Source organism: Lutra lutra, chromosome 11 (genome assembly GCF_902655055.1).
Source record: "Lutra lutra chromosome 11, mLutLut1.2, whole genome shotgun sequence".
Taxonomy (NCBI): Eukaryota; Metazoa; Chordata; class Mammalia; order Carnivora; family Mustelidae; genus Lutra; species Lutra lutra.
Window position 1 is genome coordinate 79,094,205 of NC_062288.1, and position 24,639 is coordinate 79,118,843.

General features: G+C 36.1%; 1 protein-coding gene across 4 annotated transcripts in view; it reads left to right on the plus strand.

Moving 5' to 3' along the window:
- Positions 1 to 24,639, plus strand: part of CPED1 (cadherin like and PC-esterase domain containing 1) — a 281,302-nt gene that overhangs the window by 111,587 nt on the left and 145,076 nt on the right. For all 4 annotated transcript variants that reach the window (XM_047694126.1, XM_047694129.1, XM_047694127.1 and 1 more), the window contains 4 exons: positions 19,632 to 19,774; positions 20,528 to 20,600; positions 22,019 to 22,186; positions 23,450 to 23,554. In XM_047694126.1, the coding sequence (XP_047550082.1) occupies positions 19,632 to 19,774; positions 20,528 to 20,600; positions 22,019 to 22,186; positions 23,450 to 23,554 (489 nt within the window). The remainder of the gene's footprint in view (positions 1 to 19,631; positions 19,775 to 20,527; positions 20,601 to 22,018; positions 22,187 to 23,449; positions 23,555 to 24,639) is intronic.

Sequence of the window (24,639 nt, forward strand, 5' to 3'; positions counted from 1 at the left end):
TGGAGATTCTTTATACCTGTGATCATAGCAGATTGCTTTTGATGAAAATGTGTTGCTTGAGTGATTTGTGACTTACAGCAGGAAGACCTGTCAAAAGTCTTATTTTGTCTAGTTGAGACATAACTTAAATGAATCCATTGTTTGACTAGCCACCATCCCACATTTAAAGACGTTCATTTGTTGATGTTCGGTGTTCAAAAGTTATATGAAGATGATTCCTCAAGTGTAATCAGTTCTTGATTAATGTCTCTTGGACTGAATTCCATCAAGGATCATTTAGGACATTTTTTTGAAGAAGAAAATTGTCTTTATTTGTAGATGATATGCTCTTATTAATTGAAGTGTAATTGGCATACAGTATCTTATTAGTTTCGGGCGTACGTCCTAGTGATTTGAGACTTTAATACCTTATGAAATGACCCCCATGCTAAGCCCAGTTACTAACATCATTTTAAAATGTTTAACTGTGTGAAGAAATTGCCCAAATCTATTTAATCCCCAACCATTCTAACTTAGCTCATATATTTAGCAATGGTCCTTCAGTGGCCTTCTGGCAAATGCAGTAGACAGATGTCATTGTTTGGATTTCTGAACAGGGCCGCTCTGATAGAAAGGGAGAACAGGGGACACTGAAGCTTTTTCTTAAGTCAGTATCTGTAAGAATCATCTCCCGTGGAAACCCAAGTTAAAGTAAGCTCCTGCCCAGGCTGAGACTCTAAATCACCAGCCTTCTACCACCACCGTGGTGGCCTTCTGGGGGTCATTCTTCCATCTCCAGTGCCTTTGGTACCCTCTCACTTCCAGGAGATCAGCAAATGTGCACGGAGGAGAGCATGAACTTTGGCAAAGCAAGAGATGTTATTATTTACAAAGACCCTTTTTAAAGAAGGCATATATCTCTTACTCTGTTTTGGAGACATAACACAGTTGCAGGGATGAAGTTAGCCTCGTTTGTCTTCGGTATTTACGCATGGTCTTTCATGATGTCAGGGGAGATGGCTCATATATTCCCAGGGTAAAAATGAGTAATGCCTCTGGATACAGGTTAAAGTTACAGTACGGCTTATTAGCCTTAGGAAGTGTTCTTCTTCTGATCTTCATTTTATGTCTAAACCTGCAGACTATGGACCTGACCTTGTAAAAGACTTTTTCACTGAGCATCTGGCCCTTCTACAGACCCCTCAGAGATTTATGTCAGCTTGTGGAAGGAATGCGAATAAAAGACTGCTCTCAGAGTTTGTAAAATGAGTTGATCTATTACTTAATCTACTCTTACTTGGATTAGATTTAAAAATTGCATTTGGGTGTTCATTTTTAAGTTTGATACTATATAAATAAAAATTATGGGTAACAAGCACAAAATTAAATAAACATGTGGCCAAAGCTGACACAATAAAAGCTACGTAATAATTGAAAAGTAAAACGTATCCAATCAGCCCATGCTGGTGTTAAATGTTATTTCAGAAATATATTTGCTATGGAGAAAGAATGATTGTTTTGCAACTGCACATGATTTTTAAATAATTTTGTAATAATTTTATTATTCTGCATTGATACTGTTGATGGCAACTTTGTCTCTGATTTCAAAATTTTTCATTCACTCATTCATTTCATTTATTCATTCCCAGCTTTGTTCCATAAAAGGTTTGTCAGGTAATTATGTACATTCATTAATTCTTAATACTGCACCTGGGTTATTATCCTAAATAAGAAAAGAATTATTCATTAATCAGATTCATGTTTATTTGATCAAAAATGAGCACTGGGTGTGGTGCATAAACAGTGAATTTTGGAACACTGAAAAAAAATAAAATTTAAAAAAAATGATCATTTAAACATGTGACCATAAGCTTCAGAACAGCAAGCAATGTGTCTGTCTCCTGAGAGCCTCAGAAAATGCTGGGTACATGGCAGACACTCAAACAATGTTTATAAATGACTGGTTGTCTATCATTGTCATTTTTGTTAAAGGTATCTCATTAAAACATGCAAAAAAACTTTCCTTTTGGCAAAATAGATTGAAGAATCCGTTCTGCCACAAAAGATAAATATGATGAATTTACCTTTAACAATCTTTGTTAGTTCAGACGTGTCTTTTCTGAACTCATGTAGTGAACTGATTAATATATGCAAATAAAATCAGCTAGTATGTACATATATATGTATTACATATATATGTAAGATATACATTACATATATATATTATGTGTTACAATGACAACATAATGTAAAAGTTAACCCTAATAAATAAACTTGCTAATTGTTATTTCCTTTAACACTAGAAAACTGTTGGGCAAATATTAATTGTATATACAGAAAAATGGAGGTTAGCTAATATGTAGAGATCTCAGTGTGAAATCAGGGGAGGTAAATGAATTCTTTCAGAATGTTTGAAAGATGGAAAGGGAATTTCTCAGTGGCATTTGGATGTTAAGATGTGTATTTCCCTACTCATTTGCTTCTCTCCTTCACCGGTCTTGTTCAAAGCCCGCTTCTCTCTGGCGCCATCTAGTGGATGCCTGTGCAAGGATGACAAAGGGGTCCAGATGAGGACTTGGAAGCAAGTGTTACTTCTCCAAACTGGAGCCTAAAAATCCATGGCATATTCGTAAATTAGGTAATGCAGGCTCACCCAGCGTGGGAGCATCGCTCTGATTTGTTACACCTTGCTGACCCTAAGTAAAAAGATAAAGATAAAGGCAAAGATAAGACACAGAGTGAGATACAGAGTATTTAGAGTAAAAAATGAGCATGGAAAAAGTACTAATATAAACAACGTTTCACATACTTTAATCATCCATAATGCATACATTACAGAGCAGCTGTAATTCCTTCCTTTGCTACCTTCCATCCAATACAGAATGTTAAGATGGAGCTCTGGGTAATAGACGCATGAATTAAGGCAAAACTCTTTGCAGTCTTCCTGAAATTTTCCACTTCTGTGCAGGCACCTAGAGAGTTACTAAATTCAATTTTATAAATCTTGATTCCTAGATTTTGACAAGTCTCACCTGAGTTTTCCATCACTGTGTAATGGTAAATATCTTCTGAGGACAGAAAAATATGTTGGGAGGAAAAAAAAAATCAGATAAAGTCAGCAAAGAATCAAGAGAACAAAAACAAAGAACACAAATTTATTGGCCCAAATGTGCTTAAAATCCTTGAATGAAGAGATTGGATTTATTTATTTATTTATTTTTAATTTAAAAAGGAAACAAACCTTTAGTGCCTGACACAATACCTAGTATTTAGATGACAAGAGAAGAGAAATGGCTTGGAAGCGACTCCACTCACTAAATTGCTAAAAAAATAATTAGTAATTTATAAAGAGGTATGTGAATGCAGAGTAATAGCAATGAAGACAATAGCAATAAATGTCTCAAAAAATTAATGACTTTAATGCTTAAGTTTATTATAAAATATTTGCCTAATGGAGAAGACAGATGATATTTACAATTTCACTTTGCTTGTGGAAATAAAATAATTTTCCACCAGTACATTTTGAAGCTCATTATATGACCACCATTTTAAATATTTCTATTAAAAATTGCTTTTATTCTTTGAGCTCTATCTCAAAGACTATGACAAATTCTAAATATAAAATCTCCCCAAATGTGCCAACTAGGTAAAACTGATTTGTCTGCTAAAAGGAGACAGACTTTGCTCCCTTTGAGAAAGTCTGACTTGCATTTGTCTTATGTGATTTATGCATTGTAAGTTTAAAATGAAATACAGCCTTTTCCCTCCCATATATTAAAATGTGGTTTCAAATTTGAAAGAAACAGCAGTCTTTTGTCACCAAGGAGACTCACACAGCTGTGAGATAAGGCAAAAACAAGAATACTGTATTGCCCCCAAGTGATCTTTTTCAATATTGCACTAACAGCCTGAGCTGTCCAACGCTGGAAGGGAAAAAGGGAAAAATGTTTAGACAGCAGCAGCACTTTGACCTTTTCTTTCATTGGATTATACACATTTATTTTTAAAACATTATTTGGTGATCCCCACTTGTGGTATGCTGGGTAAATTGCTAAGCAGAAATTCTGAATGGTGATAAATTTTTAGTGCCATTTAAATTGCTTGCCTACAAAATTATTTGAAATGCTCGCAACATTTGTCAATCATCGGACACTGTTTTTCCATTTAAGGCAATTTTGTGATAAAAGGGTTCTTTTTAATTACTATAAAGTTTGCATTAGCCTTTTAGACTTAGGATCTGAAAATGCGTTACTTTAGCCATTATCTTTTGCGTGTACTTCTATTTGAATTCAACCTGAACCTCAAATTGGCAGTTAATTTGATTTCCTTTGAATTATGTAAATGACCTAGTATTGTGATACAGAAAAGGTGTCTTTCATTCTTCTGAGTGCTACTAAGGCAGATGAAGACGGATTCTGCACACACACACATCCTGCTGCATTCTCTGTCTACTGCAACATGCAGATAGATTTCCTTGCTCTTTTCAGTGCTTTCTCTGTGCAGCATTGGCCTCATTCATTCATCCTCTGACTTCCCTCTTTACTGATACGTAGCATCCTCAGACCCACCACTCCATCCTCTTTGTCTCATAACAGCTCGTCCTCTTATCCCCCTGACTGACTTATGAAAGCAGGTCTTAGATGCTCTATGAAGCAGGTCTTTTAAGTTTGGAGAAAGGTACTGCAAACAGGAGAGGAAATCCCAGTGGTCCCTACTGTCTGTTTCCTAATCCAGATGCTGTGTGGCTTCCTCTCTAAGCTAGCTTTTTCCGTGCCTGGTCTCTACTCTTCCCGAATCCAGTAATTCCAAGGACCACAGCCTCTACTACCTGTTTAAAAGGTATTGTACCCAGGCACCTGGGTGGCTCAGTTAGTTAAATCACCAGCTCTTGATCTTGGCTCAGATCATGATCTCAGAGTTGTGAGATGGAGCCATGTATTGGGCTCCGTGCTGAGTGCAGAACCAGCTTGAGAGTCTCTCTCTCTCTCCCTCTCCCTGGCACCCCCTCCAAAAAAAAATACTATGCCAAAGTGATTTCTATCAGAAAATTTATTCCTGATGTATTCGAAAAGTATGAGAATTTTCCCATGTGCTTGATTACCCAAACCATCTACATAGAGAGTATATATTCAAGTCACAAAGAGTGAAATCATTACTCTAAAGTTGGAAATCACAGAAGAAAAACAGTATGCTCAGGAAATATATTACATTTTCATGCTTTCAGTGAGTTACTGTTAAAGTGAGAAGCAATGTGATTTTAAAATATGAATAGAACCATAATATCTTTTCAGTCTGGGTGATAAGGAAGTGTCTGGTTGCATTTTACTCTAAAGGAAAAGAGAATTAAATCACTAGCACTGGACCTATAAGACTAAAATGAAAATCCCAAGGCATGACGGCCTCTAGGAGCCTGGGGACGGATATTCACTAGGAATGTTCTTGTACCAATGGTCCAACCTCAGGCAAATCTTTCAATCTCTCCAAACTACTTCCTCCATCTATAAAATAGGAATAGTTTCCAATGGGCTAAATGAGGTTTTTCATTACTTCTACAGATATTTACTAGGGCCTTCCCCTATGTGTTAGGTTCCAGTGATATAATAATAAACAAGACAACGTCCCTGAGTCTATTCTTAAATGGGTTGGGAGATGAAATACAGATAAAGAACAAGTTATACCTATACAAAGAAATGCAGATAATTACAGACTTTCTAGAAGATTTATTTATTTGAGAGAGAGAGAGAGCTGAGCAGGGAGGGGCAAAGGAAGAGGGTGAGAGTTTAAAGCAGACTCCATGATGAGCACAGAGCCAGATGCAGGGCTTAATCCCACGACCCTGAGATAACGACCTGAGCCAAAACCAAGAGTCAGTCACTTAATCAACTGCACCACCTAGGTTAGTAACAGATTTTTACACTGATAATTTTACCACCCAATAATTACTTTGGGTAATTATCAAAGCTAGATCTTTGATATAGCTAAGAATGAAATGAATGAGGGTGACATGTAAAGGGTAACTGGGTTGCCCAATTTATGAGAGGTAGAAAGACCTCCCTGACTGGGTGACATCTGGGCAAAGTGGCATTTGAAGAGCTAGTGACAAAACATTCCCAGCAAATGGAGAATTCCAATGTCTTGAGATAGGACAGTCCTTGTGCATGCAGAGAATGTCATGGGAATTGAAAGTGCATCATGTTGTACAAAAGAAGAGTGGTAGTGAGCAGGTAGTAGAGAAAGGCAAGAGCCAAATCATGCAGGACTGAAAGGCAAAGTAACGAATTTGGATTTTTTTCTAGGGGCAAAGGGATGCCACTGAAAGATAGTGAGCAGGGGAATGCCATAAGCTGATTTACTTTTCTAAGCCTACTCTGCTGCTGTGTGGAAAATGTATCGAAGAGGTGAGTGTAGGCAAAGCTATTTGGGTGTCCAGGTAAGAAGGCTGGCAACTTGGACTAGTTGGTGAGATGGTGTCTACAGAAGGAGAGAAGTTTCTACCTTTTGGAGGGAGAAACAAGCTTTTGTGATGAGTTGAGATAGAGGACAGAGATGGCTCAAAGATGACTCTTCATCCATTATTTGAATGTTGGTGTCATTTCCTGAGCTGGATCAGATGGAAGGGAGTAGGACGGAGAAATGAGAAATGAGGAAGTAAAGAGGGAGCTGGGAGCCTGGTCTAGCAGGTGACCCCTGTGCAGGTTCGCAACCGTTTGTCTGGTTCTTCGACCTCCTGTACTCCGTACCCTGCCTCAAGGCCCTACTTAGGAAAATTCTTGCCTTAGGAATTTGGTTTGGGTTTCTTTACCCATTCCCTCCCTCTCTGCTTCCCTTCTCCTCATTTCCCTCTCTCTCCTGCTCTTTGCAACAGAGGTTTCCTATTGTTTGTTGCTTGCACTTCCTACTGGGACAAGACAGGTTCCATGTGTCCCAATTCCCATTACTATAAAAACAGCCTGGGCAGAAGTGCCTGTTTCTCAGACACCATAGGCTCAAGGGTTGTTTTCATATAGATGGGGCCTCAAATTATAAGTCGGTTCCCTGGAGGATCATAGGGTTGTCAACTAGGCTACATTCAGGCAAGAAGGGGAGAAGAGAATACTTAGGAATCTGCCCACCCTAGAAGGGGTTGAATTTATTCAGTGTCAGGGATGGAAGTCAGAGTGAAGTTGGAGGGGTTTGAAATGGAGAAGCAGCAGGCATGACACCGCCCTCTCAGCTCCAAGATTAAAGGAACATGAAGTTCTTAGATCACTTCCTAAAGAGATAGGGGAGGTTCATGATGAAAGAGATGAAAATAAGATATAAGAGAAGAAAATAAGATATAATGTAAATTAACAAACAGAAAGCAAATTGAAGGAGTTGGCTTTTGCTCCATAATAAATCACCCCCCAAACTTAGTGACTTTAAACAACATATGTTTATTTATTGTTCTCCTGATTCCGTGGGTTGGCTGGCAGGCTCTGCTGATTTCTGTGGCTCTGCTGAGGCTGGATGGTGAACTCACTTCATGTACATGCCTGGCTGTTGGCCTGGTTGGTGTTAGCTTGGATCATGGGGATGACTTGGTCACGTGTTTCTCATCAGCCAGCCAGCTACCCAGTGTCTTTCGTATGGTGGTAGCGTCGGGGTCCCCAAGAATAGCCAGTGAGCAAGTTCCAAAGGCCAGGTTCTTTGAAGCTTTTGTTTGTGTAGTGGGCTGAATGGTGGCTCCCCAAAAGATATGTTAAGATAAAAAATAAAAAGATAAAAGATAAGTTAAAGATCTCAAATGAGATTATCCTGGATTATCCAAGTGGGCCTTAAATCCAGTAACACATGTGCTTTTAAGAGAGAGGCAAAGGGAGGTTTGGCAAAGACAGAAGAGGAGAAAGTCACGTGAAGATGGAACAGAGATTATGGTTCTATGCCCTTAAGCCAAAGGAAGCCTATAGCCACCAGAAGAGGCAAGGAACAGATTGTTCCTAGATCCTGCTAAAGGATTGTGACCCTACCAACACCTTGATTTAGACTTTTGGCCTCCAGCACTGTGAGATAATAAATTTCTATTGTTTTAAAGCACCAGGTTTAAAGTAATTTATTACAGTAGCCTCACGTTTGCTAATCCATTGACCAAAGAAGGTCGCAGGGCTAAACCAAGATTCAAGAGGTGAGGAAGGAGACTCCACCTCTGGGTGGAAGGAAGTGTGAGTCACAAGTCAAAGGTGGGGCGGGGGGCTGTGCCTATGGGGGTGGGAAGAATTTGTGGCCAGTTTTTCCAAATTGCCACACCAACGTAAAGAAGGATTTTCACATCAGAGCAGATTGTCAGCAGGTTTTACAGGATGGAATTTATTTAGAATAGAGAACAGGGACGTTTTTAAATTAGGGACAGGAGACAGTGAAAGAAAGTATTTTATCTGATGGCATCTCTACTCCTGGATGAGAATGAAGCTTCTAATAGTTGTATGTTCTTCATCAAGTAAGGTAGAGAAACAATAGAATCTCCCCATAAAATTGGTGGGGAATCAATTAATCTGTATCCTACTGTAGATGTGAGATCTTTGTGTTTGATCATGGAGTCAAAAACAACTCAAAGAAGCAGTGTTGACTACTCAATAATGGTTCATAATCAGTTCAGCTCACTTGTATTCCACAATTGTTTCAAGGATATCTGCGTGTTGGACAGTGTACAGAAGGACTCGAAAGAGAAATGCTAGTTCTTGCTTTCCAGGAACCCTTCAGTGGGACAAGGGAGGGAGAAAAACCCTTACCCATAACTGTAATACAGAGCAGATTGCAATAAACAGCTGATTTGCTGGGATGGTCAAGAGTAGGAGAAAATTATTCCGCTCAAGGAAAGTGAGGTAGGTTTCACAAAATAGGTGGCGTTTTAGCTGAGCTTGGAAAAATGAGAAGTGTTTCTTTAAAAATGGGGGAGGGACATTTACATTTATTTTGGAAAGACATCATGAAGCAAAAGAACATAGGTTATAGTCTCAGAAGTATGAGCTGTCTTATTTAGTTGGCTAGAACACATACGTATTTCCAGGTGGGAGAAATCCTAGGGTAACCTGCAGTGGGAGGGATAGAGAAAAAAAGAAAGGGAGAAAGGCATAGGCTTTGTGGAGCAGGGGAAACCAGAAAAGGTTTGTTTAAGTGATATCCTGAAGAGCTTAAATCTCATGCACTATAAAGTGGCCCCACTGTCATTTTATATTTCTGAATGTATTCTCATATATGATCTCATTTGATGCTTTTAAGAATGCTGAGGGTTAAAAAAAATTTTTTTTAAATGCCAAAAAAACAGAAAAAGAATGCTGAGGATTAGGGTGGTATGTTTCTATCCATTCTGTGGATGAGGAAATGAAGATTCATGACTTAGTGGAGAAGACAGAACTAATAAAGATGATTAGGATTAGGACTCAGATCTCCAGTGAATAAAATCCCTCTTAATTACCACTTAACTACTTGCGGTATTAAACAATGCTCTGTATGCCCTCCATAAAGCATAGTGACTACTGCACCCAAGAACTCAATGCCCGAGGCAAGCATTTGTATGCTTCCTGCCTCGTGCACTGATGAACTATATAAGTACAAAAAGAAATAGACTGACATCTATAAAAGCAAAGTTGAATATTTATAAAAGAGTCAATCTGGGTAAATTTCTTGGAAACACTGCAGGTGAATTTGATGTGGGGTAACAACTTTTGTGGGGTCAGGGGAAACTGTGCAACGTAAGATTCTGCCCTGAGATTTTTTTTTTTTTTTTTTGCAAGTGTCTTTATGTTCTTGCTTAGTTGCATTTACAACCAATGTATTGTGGGTGAGGTTTCCGTAAGGTAGATGACTAGAAATTCTAACTAGTTCACCTGCATGAGAATAAAATACCTTGGCTGTATGTTACAAAATTGACAAAGGAATGACATTTAAGTTTTTTGAAATTAAAACAAAATGTTTAAAAATTTCATGCATTGCTTTTTGAATACTCGTATAAAAATAGCTGTCCCTTTGTAGCAAATAGGATGAAAGAGCTTCTACTGTTCATGATATCTCCTCCTTCTGGAAACATCGGGACTTCTGTCCTTTATGATTTGAACTGTGCTTCATAAAGATGACTCTGGTAGCAACGAAAGAGAAAGGTTGCGGGCAGAGAAATCAAAAGTTAGCAGTTGGGACTGCAATGAGAAGATATTTAATGACAGTACTAAATCATAAACCTTTAAATTGTGCATAATAGTTAAATGCTCATTTAAACTATGTCACGAAAAAAAAAATGAGTTTTGTTGGAACACTGATAAGAGAGCGGTATAAGATGTCTGATAGAAGAGAGGTGTAAGAAAACCATAGAGGGTTGTAATACATCTATAGATTCAACAGATTTTAACACTGCAGCCCTCAGAAGCTAAGGCAAATTGCTCTATCATTTTCTTTATTGTACAACCAGAACGCATTATTTTTATAATGAACACATTTCCTTTTCTTTGGTGATTGACCATGAAACTTTATAAGAACTAAAATAGATACCCTACATAAGATATCCGGAACATAAATGAAAAGTATCTTCCCTTTTTACTTTCTTACTCATTCGAGAGTATCTAGAGATAGATGAGATGGATATCTTTCTGCCAAATGCATCCTTGTTTACAAATTTTTGTGCTGCTTTTCACAAATATTTCCTGTTGGAAATATTATCAGACTTCAGTGTCATTTTCTACTCAAGACCATTAATAAAAGATGGAAGGTTTTAAAAACAACTGTCAGGGACGCCTGGGTGGCTCAGTTGGTTGGACGACTGCCTTCGGCTCAGGTCATGATCCCGGAGTCCCAGGATCGAGTCCCGCATCGGGCTCCCAGCTCAATGGGGAGTCTGCTTCTCCCTCTGACCTTCTCGCTCATGCTCTCTCTCACTGTCTCTCTCTCAAATAAATAAATAAAATCTTTAAAAAAATAAAAATAAATAAAAAAAACAAAAACAACTGTCAAACCTTATTTTACTGGAAGCTTAAAAAAGGACTGTGTTTTAACTTTAATGGAAATAGCTGTGACCTGCTTGAACATTGGCATTCATATAAAGAAAGTAAGTAGACATATACATACAAAGTCTAATGATAAAATTTTTACAACTTTAGCTTTTGCTCTTTGCTATTAAATATCTCTGCTGCTTTATATTCCAGAGATTCCAGAAGGGGCAATAAAAATAACCTGCCAGTTTTCTGAGAAGGTTGAATATAATGCAATCAGGGTTCTACCATTCAAAGCAAATAATTAAATTTTATGCTATTCACAGCCTTTTGTATTTCTGTACCTTGCTTCTGATCAATTCTCTGATATACGTGTGGGAGAATTTAAAATTTTCAACTATGAAACTGATTAAATCACATTGAATCTTCTGAGTTTCCAAGTTTAACGTGTGCTTTATAGCTTATGGTTGTTAAGAAGTATAAATGAATAAAATTATTCATGTCACAGGAAGCATGAAACTTATTTAAATATTGGAGTTTTGATCTAATTCCAGGGAATGAGTAAAAACTATCCTAATTCAGGTTTAGCCAATTAATTCAGTTTTTCCGTGGTATACCCTAAAGCAAGCCAATTTTCAATGAGCTAAAACAAATAATGAGAATATTTATATTCTTAAATCATTTGAATTGATACAAGATTTTTTTCTTGATCCAGGCAATTTGATTTAAGTTACAAAGAAATATTCTTTGTTTTTCCAAAAGGTGATTAGGCTACAAAAATGCTTGTTGTTGAACTGATATTTTGTGTGAGTGTAAGGTCACATGCCTGAGAATTTTGACAGTTTCAAACACATTCTCCATGAAAGTAAAAACACATATGATTCATTCTTCTGCATTTCAGGGTCCATCCACATATCTAAATCTAATATAATCAAAACCACAATGACAGAGTTCATGCTGGGGCTTTGTAACCAAGCAGACTGGCTTTAACACCCATTTGAGTTACCTCTTGGCTATGCAACCTTAGACAAATTACTTGTATTCTCACCCCTTAGTTTCTTCATCTATGAAATGGGGATAATGAGTGTCAACCTATAGCATTGCTATGAATATAAACAAAAAGTGCACGAGAAATACACAGTGTCTGGCACATGGTATCAGTTTGGCTAAGGTTAGTGATTATTATTAAATGCAACAAAAATTATATCCAAATACCATATGTGCACTAAATGAAAAATTACACCAGTACTTGGGTTTGTAATTTAGTCTTTTTTTGTCTCCCTTTCTCAAACTTTTTTCCTCTTTTTATTCTGTTGTTAAATATCTGATTTTCCCCCTAAATCATATCACTGTAAAACCCATAGGAGAGTTTTTCCTAGGGTTCAGAGTGCTCCTTAGCACTTCCTCTCCTGCAAAAGCACCGCCACACCCGTGAGCAGGCGACATTCTCCTGAGGGCCAGACACATCCAAACCTGTGATTCTTAAGCAGGGTGTTCTGTATCTCTGGGGACCCATAAAGTCTTTCCAGGGGTTTGCAGGTGCTTGGATAGTTAGAAGAGAGTCTTCTTTCCCCGTCTCTTTCACTCTTCTACTCCTCAAAAAAACAAAACAAACAAAAAACCCCAAAAAAGAAAAAGAAAAACCTCTCACCTATCCCTCATACTATGATGACTGGTTCATGGTGAAAAAATTCTGCAAAACAAAAAACTTCCCCAAGACAAAACCAGACAAATTCAAATATGGTGTTAGACAGTGAATGCATAAGAAATTATACATAACACTATATAACACATCCTACACAACTCAGTGTTTTCAGTTTTTAACAAAATTAAATATTTCATGATAAATCACTACGTGAGCTTCTCCCCCCCCCATACACTTTGGAGGGAGTTCAAGGAATTAGGTCATGTTGCTGTAACTAAATTCTTCCATCTCTCTCCCTCTCTTCCCTCGCCCTACACACACACACACACACACACACACACACACACACACACACATTCTTCCATCCATACATCCCATATGTATTTATGTAGACAAGTTTTCTCCATGCTTACATTAAAAATACTATTAATACTGATGCTGAACCCTTCTCATCCTAGCCATAAGTAGTAGTCTCACAGCAGATAAGTGTTTTACTTGAATAAAAAGAAATTGCATCCATCTAAGAGGTACATTTCTAATTCAATTTTACTTTTTTATTTCAGAGATTAATTAATAAGACTTAATATTTCTATTGTTCTGACCAATTGTGTACGTGCAGTAACTTAATCCTATCTCTTCAGGGAAGAAAAAAAATTTTTTTAATTTAGAGCCATATTGTAATTTTTAAAAGTTAAATTTATAGATACATTTTTCTTATTGAGAATTATGAGGGGATCAAAAAATTAATTTATATATAAGATATAGTACATTGGGATAAAATGCTGAGGTACTCCTGTTCCTTTGGATACATTTTGAGAGTTTTACAAGCACCTGAGAGAGAGACTGGTTAGGTTAGAGTCAGACAAGAGAGATCCTAGGTGAGTCTATAAAAGGCAGAAAGAATAATAGTATCAGTCAAGAAAAATAGATTTAAATTTCAAGGATACTACAAATAGGTAGATTTGAATGCATACTTATTCCCTTTTTAAGTTGGACAAAGAACATACCATCTTGGATTTCATATATTTAAATGAGTGCCCTTAGTGCTACCCTTGGATAAAACTGAGTCTGAGCCCTTCTGTGATATTTCCTTTTAAGCATTGATCACCTGTAACGATCATCCTCTAGACCAACTTTGTGTTCCATCATTAATTTGTCCTCTCTTCCGGATCATTCCTGTCATCATTCAAGCTTGCTATGTGATTATTTCCCATCCCAAACAAATGAACAAAAAGCTCGGGGATCAAAGAGTGTTCATAGATAAAGCAGTAACAAGGAGGAGATGAAGTAGAAATGGAGATTATTTCCACTATTTGAAGGAGCTGAGAAATGGAGCAAGGGAGGGCTTATTTTTTGTTTGTTTGTTTCTTTTGCAAATTTTTTAACCATTAAAGAAGTGCTCTTTTGGCCTTTGGTGGTACAAAATTAGCAAGTGTTTAAACATGGTTGTTGGAGGGAGTTAGGCTGTAAAGACCATAAAATTAATTTAACATTTTGTGATTGTGGTAATATATACCTAACATAAAGCTTACCATCTTAACCATTTTTAAGTGTATAGGTCAATAATGTTAAGTATATTTACATTCCTAGGCAACCAATCCCCAGAACCTTTTGCAAAACTGGTTATACCCATTAAACAACCCTGCATTTACCCCTCCCCTCAGCCACTGGCAACTGCCATTCTATTTCCTGTTTCTGTGAATTTGACTACTTTAGATACTTCATGTAAGTGGGACCATACCGTGTCTATTGTGACTGGGTTCTTTCACTTAGTATAATACCTTCAAGGTTCTTCAAGCCATAGTATGTGTCAGAATGTCTTTCCTTTTTTAAGGCTGAATGATATTCCATTATATGTTTTGTTTATCCATTCATCTGTTGATGGTTGCTTGAGTTGCTTCCACTTTTCAGCTATTGTAAATAACGCTGCTATGAAAATGGGTGTGTAAATCTCTCTTGGAGACTCTGCTTTCTCTTGTTTGTTTGTTTGTTTTGTTTTGTTTTTAAAGATTTTATTTATTTATTTGACAGAGAGATCACAAGCAGGCAGAGAGGCAGGCAGAGAGACAGGGGGAAGCAGGCTCCCCAGCGAGCAGAGACCCCGATGTGGGGCTCGATCCCAGGACCCTGAGACCATGACTCGAGCCGACAGCAGAGGCCCAGCCCACTGAGCCACCCAGGCGCCCCAGCTTTCTCTTGTTTTGACCACATGCCCAGAAGTTGAGTTACTAGGTCATACAGCACTGCAATTTTTTATTTTTGAGGAACCTCCATACTGCATAGTGGCTGAACCATTTAACATTCCCACCAACAGTGCTCAAGGGTTCTGATTTCTTTGCATTCTTCCCCACACTTAATATTTTATGGGTTGGGGGGGTTTGTTTTTGTTTTGTTTTGTTTTTGGTGAGGGTCATCCTAATGGATGTGAGGTAATACCTCTTTGTGGCTTTGATTTGCCTTTCCCTAAAGAGTGATATGAAAAAAAAAAAGAAAAAAAAGAAAAAAAAAAGAAAAAGAAAAAAAAAAGAGTGATATGAAGCATCTTTTCATATACTTTTCAGTGCAAAATGATTTTAACTACTCATATTCTTCTTTATACTGAGAAGATGAAAATTTCTGTCTGACACAATAATATTGAGAGAAATTCTAGGAAACTTCAGAAAGGCAATGTTATTAAACACTACTCGAGGGGCGTCTGGGTGGCTCAATGGGTTAAGCCTCTGCCTTCGGCTCAGGTCATGGTCTCCGGGTCCTGGGATTGAGCCCCCCATTGGTCTCTGCTCAGCAGGGAGCCTGCTTCCCCCCCTCCCCGCCCGACCTACTTGTGATCTCTCTCTGTGTCAAATAAATAAATAAAATCTTTAAAAAAAAAAAACACTACTGAAAGTTCAAGATACTAAAATGACAGTATTCTAAAGTTTCCCAGTTAGTCAAGAACATGACGTAAAAAAAAAAAGGAAGAAACTCTAATATTGGTTAATCTTTCATCCTTTATTTTAACTCTTAGATTAAATTTTCTTATCTCAAAAGTCCTTTTGAACAATTGTAAACCTCTATTTTTCAAAGGTTTTATTACAAGTCACCAAAAAAATGCATATCCTCCTTCTCTCATGAGATGGAAATAAGAGATAAATATGTCCTAAGGAGAAAAATTATTTTATCCAGAAGCCCCAGTAAATTATCTCTCTTATCAGAGTTTCTACAGTTTCTGTAATGTTATGCTTAGCTTTACTCATTCGGTACCAACTCTGTGTTAGGTCCTAGCCACCCAAAGGTAAAATGGTACAGTTTCTGATCTTACAGTCTAGTAGTAAGAAGAGACAAGAAAGTCAGCAAGTTGACACAGAATGACCCATGTTGGCATTGAGAGCAATTTGCCACAGGTCTTACGGGAATTTAAAGGGAATGCATCAGGTAAAGCCCAGAACTGTGACGAGAAGGGCTGTCAGAGATAGGGTGGAGGAGTGAAGTGGATAGAAGGGCTCCTTAGAAGTATTTTAAGATATCAAAGATGTGATGGCAGTTTTCTTGCAAATATTTTCAAGTTGATTTTCGGCTTCTCGTGTCTTTCTAATTGACAATTTTGATCCATCTGTGTATATACTTAAATAAATCACTTGAATGGATAAAAAATCATAAATACCTTACCGGGTTATCACTTGACCCTTACACAAGTCAGAACAAATAGTGGTGTTTCAACCGCCTTGTTTTACAACCATGATCTTAAAGGTCATTTCCTATATAATTTATTTTGCACTAAATCTGTATTTCATTTTGACACCAAAGGAGGAAAATGTATAGTTCATAAAATAGTTTTATGTCATGTTAACTGTTTTTAAGATGCTCTTTTATTTATTTTTACCTTGCTGCCAAGGCACTGATTTCCTTGGGATCTTATATTCTCATATTTATGTGATTCAGAAACATCCATTAAAAGTCTTGATCTAGAGAGGGAGAAGTCTCCTTGATATTTGAGTTTATGGCTTCATTGTTTCAAAGTAGCAACAAAGGTAAAAGTGCTCCTTCAGGGATTTGTTCTTGAGTGAAGAAAGCCCCTAGGTCAGATGTGTTGTTCAGGTTCTGATGGCTGTGAGTGGTATTAATGTCAAATAATTTCAGATTTGACATTGTGTAATGATATCATGGAGCACAATTCTCTTTCTACATCTGAACACACCAAGATGCACGGAATTCAAGTAAAGTGACCAAGGAAATACAGTTAAGTGTAACAAATTACAGCAGGACCAGACACACAAAGAAGTCTTCCACTTAGCCTAAGTGGATTAGTTCCAAGAATTGATAGAGGAAGTATTGTGCCCTCTCTGGGTCACTCATTGAAAGATGATTTTAAAAATAAATAAATAAACTCTTAAGCACTTGCATGATTCTATTTTCATTTCTGGCATATGGAGCTTGCTTGCCCACTATACTAAGCAGATGAAATAGGTCACTCGTCTAGAATTTCCTTTGAACTGAAAGGCTTCAGTAAATTGAAATTTATGCAATGAGATAGAAGGAAATGCCTACAGAGACAAAAACTGGGGACAGAACTAACAAAAATAAAACGAGTCACTTCATTTGGAGTCGTGCTTGGGGAGCTCCACTTCTCTCTCCTGTCCTCGTACCTCTGTTTATAAAGGCAGCTCTGGTCCCTTCCTTTCGTGGCTGGTGGCTGATGTTAGTCTTTCTCGCAGCCCATGGAGGTCTTAGGGAAACAGGAGGACAGCCAGTTCCTTGGATCCTTCCGTTCTGCTCCTTCACTCAGGTTGCGTGGCGGACCACTGGAGGGGTCCCTTCCACCACCATACTTCTTTATTTCTCTGGACAGGTTTGTCAGATATTTTGTAAAACGTTCTTTTTTGGTTGGTGTCATGAGCGTTTGAATTCCCAGCGGCAATTTTGATTTTCCACAAAGGCACTGCATTATGAGAATCTGGGTTCAACAACCACATCCATTCATTGAAATTTCCTTAAATGGCTGTGGACTTTCTTGTTTTAACTAATAAAAGGAGTGAACATGCGCTGAGTGTTGACATGGCATGGGGTGGAAGTGTCCCTCACGTGCATTCTCTCATTTAATCCTGGCCATACCTCTACAACATAGATACTGTTGTTAACCCCAGAAGTTGTCACAATGTGATAGTAGCAGGTGTAGAGCCGACGTTAACCCAAGGACTTGTTGGGTCTCATGTCTATAGACTGTGCTCTATGCATGTCCCCCAGCACTGAGCACAGTACTTTCCACGTAGTAAAGTTTTCACTAAAACAGTCTAATTTAATGGAACTGAATCCATGTACCGACAGCCCGTATTCAATGCTCATGTTGCAGTCAGAGATTTAGAAATAATCGGTTCTGCAGTGGGAGAATCAGTATAACCCTAAGAGGTTAATTTGCTAATTATTTCTTGCTATCATCTGATCATCAATCTTATGCATCTCACATGCTACACAAATATTTCCAACTTTCTTAAATTATTAACCTTGACCTTTGTGATATTCAGGAAACATTATAACAGAAAAGGCGATAAAATCATCAATAACCCTTTCTACATAATATGGTGAACAGAGTGAAATATGAGTTATTTTTATTTGGAAAAACAATATTACTCTGTTTTGACTCAAGGGTGTTAACATTTTTAGTGTTAACATTAATTTGTTTTCTTTTGATCTTACAATTATTACACTTATTTTCCTTAGTGAAATGGAAAAACATCCAAATTGCCAAATGCTAATGATGTGTTCGTAGAGTCTTAAAATGTACATCTCATTACATTTCTGTTTTTCAGCTGGTAAAAAATGTTTATGAAGTCAGTATTTGTTTCTCTCGGGGAATTTTGCTTGGTATTTTAAAGATACGTCTACCATTTCCCTTAGGTCACTTGTGCCAATATCTGTCCTTCATTATCATAGCAACAAAAGTCTTCACTTTGTAGTCTTACGCAGTTCAGATGGATCTAGTCTGTCCTTCCAAAAACATTAACAGAACACCTGCTGCATGTTTTTTCAAAAAATATTTTTTGTTCTTCATTCTTGAAAGATTATGTTTCTCCAAAGAAAGTCTATGACTTAATAAGAGATTTGTTTTATGCTTTTTAAAAATTTCAACTTGGACTTTGATGTTAAGCATCCTCAAGAGGTACTCTTGCAATTATTTTAATATTTAAGCAAATAAAAACAGCTGTTTATGATATCAATAATTGTGTTTCTAAGAAAGTATGAACCTGACCTTTATTCCCCTTTTGTAATAGTGCCTCATCTTATCTGTTCACAAAACCTTACATTAAAATGATGGGAGAACATTGAAATTCTCTCAGGCTCTTCATTAGTTGGCTAGATCTCCCACAGCAAAATGCTGTGAAGGAGTAACTTTCACCCATTTATTTTTGATCTGATACATTCAAGAAGGTGATAATACCAAAAAACTTAGATCTGAATTTCATACCTTATGGTGTCTTTCAAATACATTTTCTTCTCATTTGGGTTTACAGCCCTCTTGGTGGTGGTATTCACCCGTTTTAAAGAGAAGGACACAAAAATTCAAAGTGAGTTGCCAGTCTGAGTTCATCTAGTAGAGTCACATTAAACCTGGAAGTTCTGATTACAAGCTCCTGTAAATAGTTCCACTTCACTTTCTATGATTAAATGCCATGAAATTAGAAAAAGGGGGAGGGGAGTAAAAATCTCTTTTTTAAAATAACTCTTAAAGCAATTTAAATTACAAGCTGTAGTGTCACCCTATATCCAGTTAAAAGACTTTTATTTTTAAATGTATATATATAGTATATACACATTATGTATAATGTATACAACATTCATGATACAATATATTTAGTACCTTATACAGTCTTTTAGTATATTATATAGAAGATATATATGTGTGTGTGTCTATATACACATACTATATAGAGATTATCTATATAATTATCTATTATAATCTTGATTATCTATATAATCTTGTTTAAGGAGTGTTTCAAAGACACATAACCCAAAAGAATCTTTCAAACCGGTCACCTTGGAAATGATAGACTGAGATTATTGTTTCAATATTGAATCCTTTACTTTGTTTACAGCTGCAAACATTTTTTGAGACATTCCTGACAGCCAGTTCACCTCTTCAGGCTTTTGATAATATGAAGGAAGCAATTAGCAAACTCCTCCTAGCAGCTGAAGTATTCAGCGAAACATCTACTCTGGGACCAAAGGCCTTCAATAGGTAAAAGCCAATGCTAATATTAAAAATATATATATATATTCTAAAAATTGTTTGTGAAAATATATCTTAATTATCACAAGTAGGTGCTACTTGGAAAATGTTATGTCAGCATATAAATATGAACTCATAAACATCTTTTCATATTTATAGATTCTAAAACTTCAGAGCATGTCACAGACTTGTTAGCATTCAAATAATAGTGACAAGAAATAAAGCACACATTGTTTAAATTAATTTTAATTGCATCTCCTTTTTAAACTTAGCTATTTTTAGCATATGATCTTTGCATTGACTAGGTATAATTTTACTTATGAACTTTATTAACAATATCCAATAGCTATTGTCTCTGTATTTCAGTTTACTTGAATATAATTTCGTGCCATTTTGTAGGCAATGTTAAATTTAGAATGTCAACAAGAAGGAGATGACTCAAGTAAGCTTTATCATGCTTATATGTGAATAAGAATGCCTAGCAGTTAGGAGAAGGAGAGTTTCCTTCTCCGTATTTAGATTTTCATGAAGTAACTTCATTGTTTAATGTGTTGTGAATACTCTAGATATATTTGTATTTCCTATAAGGAACAAAACAAATTCGAATTTAAAAATAAATTGCATGTAATTTCCAAGCCACTGTTCCTTTTACTTAGTACAAATCTTGACATTTAACTTTAGTAACTGTTAATAATGTATCAAATAATAGAGTAAATGTAGCAAATAGAATATATTTTTATATCACCATTTGTTTTATTCCAGATGCAGATTATGTTTTCAACTTTTCACCTTTGACATTGGTTACTACAGTTTCCCAGACCCTGTAGTGCTCCAGGTAAGTATCCCAAAAGCTTCTTATGAACCTTACACTGAATGATCTATTGTGTGTGTGTGTGTGTTGGGATAGCGGAGTATATGTGTATGTGGGTGGGTTGTTTGCTTTTATAGTAACCAGCCAATAAATAGCAACTAGTATTAAAGTCATTACAGGCTTATATTTTACTGTAGTTCAGAAAATTAACCAATATGTGGAGAATCTATGATTTATTATTTGAGTTCCAATCCCCATTATACATCACTATAGAAAAGGTATGGATTTTCTACAGTTCAATCACTCCGTTTACGAAATAAAGTGGCAAACATGTAGATAATAGAAAATAGAAGATTATCCAGCTTATTCACATGGGTTTGTAGAAAAAATTAACTCTTACTCTTTACATATAGATAGTTTTAAGTTGGCCTATATTTTAATTTAAAAAGCCACAGGCATTTTTAAAATATATGTTTTTTTCTAGTATAATTATGTGTAAATTAAAGAGTGCTTTTGTATACTCTGATTCTTTTACTTCCTTTCAAATCAACTCATCCTTTCAATGAACTCATTCAGATCATCCCCTCCCAACTTAACTTTCATCTAAAATATCCTTTAGTGGCAAAAAGATTAAAAAAACAGTTGATTAAATAAATCTACAGAAAACTTTATTTGGAGCTATGGAGTAGGAAGAAGGGAAAGGAACAAATGAATAATGTGCAACCAGAATTCCGCTTCATATTGCATTGACCGCTTTTCAAACTGTTGTACAAGGTGAATGATTGCATTATATGTAGCTCGGACAATTAGTTGAATAGCTCAAAGGTCTACCCATAAAATTTTGAAACTTCGTGAATCTACATTTTTAATCATTTATTCATTATCTTGCACACATCTTAGTTTGTATTATGCTCTTTGAAATTTGTAGTGGCCAAGGTCAAAGAGGTCGCTGCCTGTGTTCTCTAGGATTTTGATGGATTCCTGCCTCACATTTAGGTCTTGAATTTATTTTTGTGTTTGGTGTAAGAAAGTGGTCCAGTTTCATTTTTCTGCATGTTAATGTCCAGTTGTCCCAGCACCATATATGTTAACTAACTTGAATATAGAGACAATCTAAAAATAGTAATAAATAAATAAATAAATAAATAAAAATAAAAATTATTGTTCAGAAATGTCATATATTATCTTTCCTGAATACAAATTCTTCAACAGTAAAGTGTTACAAGATAAACTATTGTGACTTTATAATCCATTATTTTTCATATAAAAAACTACCTTCGAAAGAGCATTCTTTGTATTTTATAAAGCTGTTGACCTCCAAAAAGGCCACTAGATGTCAGTTCTGATCTACAATCCAACAGGAATGACTCCTGTCTTAGAAGTGATTTCACTGTATTAAAAAGTCCATGAAAAATATTTGCTGTGGTTTTACTCTTTCACAGGTGCATGAGCATTTAAATTTTCAAGATGATGATAATACGGATTTTGAGGACCAAAACACAGAAGAATTCCTTTTACAAGATACTTTCAATTTTCTCTTCTCTAATGAATCTTCACTTCCAATGTTTTCTGAGATACTTCAGGGACTTTATAGATCAGGTGTTTTTAAGGTAAGTGCTTATTTTTTCAGTGACAAATTTTTTTTTTCCAAGTCATTCTTGGAAAGGTGCCATTTTCTTTATTGTGTAGCTAAACAAATGGATAATGGATTTGAAATGAATTGGCATCTGTTATATTCCTCCTCTTTATAGTTTTCTGCCCTGAAGACCAAGATTATTTTATGTCTACTAAGTATGAGTAACTGATTATGATGCAGTTATGGGTTAAGATAAAGAAATTCCAAACTCCTAAGGAATGTTTGTGGATATTATGAATAATACATATTAGATGTTATTTAGAATACTTTAAAAGGAATAGTGGAATTTTTTGAAGGCAATCTAGAAGAACAGTGAGTGTTCTAGACTGACCTCAAGGGACTGGAGTTAGAATATTAATTTTTAAAGAATTCACATCTGGTTAATATCTTTGCTTAGCTGCAGATGATTAGGATATAGTCCTTCATGGGAGCATTGGTTAATTTTTATGGCACGTTAATACAAGTTTTCTTAATGCATCAAAAATCTGTACAGATCATTAAGTACAGTATTATTCTCTATATATCTTTCTGTTTTAAAACCTGTATTTGGAGAATTTGGGAGAGAAGGATGTAAAAGTTCTTAGAAACACACATTGATGCTCTATGGAGAGTTTTTGGGAGAGACAGAACATGGCTTTACAGACTGCTGTTTCTCCTGGATTTTATTCATCTTTCCCTCTAGTTCCCTGTTTTCCTTCATTAGTGAGTGGACTGTCATTAAAACTGTTAGAATCACTTGACCCAGAAGTAATGGTAAATATGTGCAACTTCTCTCAGGGATGCCTCAGAAAAAAATGAATGTGAGGAAAAATGGGGTAGGGGGACCGTTTATTAGAATCCACGAACTCCAAAATTGTAACGCCCCACAGATGAGAGTCCCGTGTTCACCTGTTGCTCTGATCTCTGGCACCCTAAAGCCTGAAGGAGATGCTCCCTACATTCCCAAATTGTCACACACAGTCTACCCTCCTGGACTCATCTCCCCACCCTCACTTACCAATACACAATTGAGCAATTTCACTCAGGTCCTCTTTGTCAAGTATGGAAATTTTCTTAGAGTCAGACACTGTTGTGACAAGCTGAAGTCACTAGGCATGATTTGGCATTAATTAGCTCAGCTATTTTTTATAGAGTTCAAACTTCGATTGGTTTATAAAGGGGGGGGCGGGCAACTGGGCTAAACATGGTTTGACTTTGTAACAATTGCTTAAGAATTGTTCCTCTCCCTCCATTCTAGGGTGAAAACTATCAGAAGGAACAAAACCAATGCCTGTCTTTAGAGGAGATGAACTCAATTATGACTTTCATAAAGGAACTTGGGAACTTGGGGCAATTCCAACTGGTAAAACAAAAGTGACATTTGATTCCTCATGATTACTGAGCTTATAGATCAGCCTTATTTGTTTTTTTTTTTTTTCAAACTGGGTGATGATTTTTCTTTAAGAAATAGAAAGGTTTGTAAACTTCTTTCTTCTTCAGACATCTAAATATTAAAATGAGCAGAACCTATATTCTTTGAGAGTTTGCAAATAATACATGACTTATTCAAGGTAAAAGGATATGTGATCAGTGTAGCTGCCAGTATATGACAGTTCTGAAGGGGAAAATGTCTATTTTTTTCTGGAGAAGTTTTGCTTTTAGCTTTGGGACACGTACATGTAACAGAAATTTCTTTCTGCTCATCATGTCCTTTTTATTTGGGTCAAATCAAATATTACTGAATGTAACCACATTTTAGAAAACAACCTAAATCTTAATTTGTTGCAACTCTATAGCAAACTTCAAAAAAGAAAATGTAAATAATTATGATAGCTACTACTGGGTTTTAGCCTAAAAAAATAACTGGCATTTCTTTTCCTTTCTGTGTATTTTCCTGGGTTCTGTTAATTTATTGGTCAATATCAAAGGTCGTTATCAATATAATTGATTACGTGTGTGTGCATGTTCAGTATTTGCTTTGTTCCTAGTTTTGCCACTTATCTAGTGGACTATAATGGATTTCTATTTTTCCACCTAAGATTTGCTTATACAAAAAATCTTGTTAAAACATTTTTCAAAGTCCACTGATAATTTATTATTAATCTGTTTGGATCAAACAGTTATTTTTTACTAAAAAAATAGCATGTATTCACATGCTACTTGTCTAAGTTATAACCAATTTACTAAGTTAATGAATGATTGTTCAGCCCATGTCTTTATAATTTAATCTCATATTGTAGAGGGCTCAAAGTAAGCTTTTGCCCCAAAGATAATAATTTAATTGATGGATTATTTTAATTAATTTAAATATAGTAAGTATTACATTTGTGACAGTTGGCTCAAAACTCAACAAAGATAAAGAGAGAGGTCTCATTCTTCGGGAATTCATAATTTGAGATATTGAATGTAGAGAACATCTCTTGGTACAATGTGAAAACTGAAGAATTA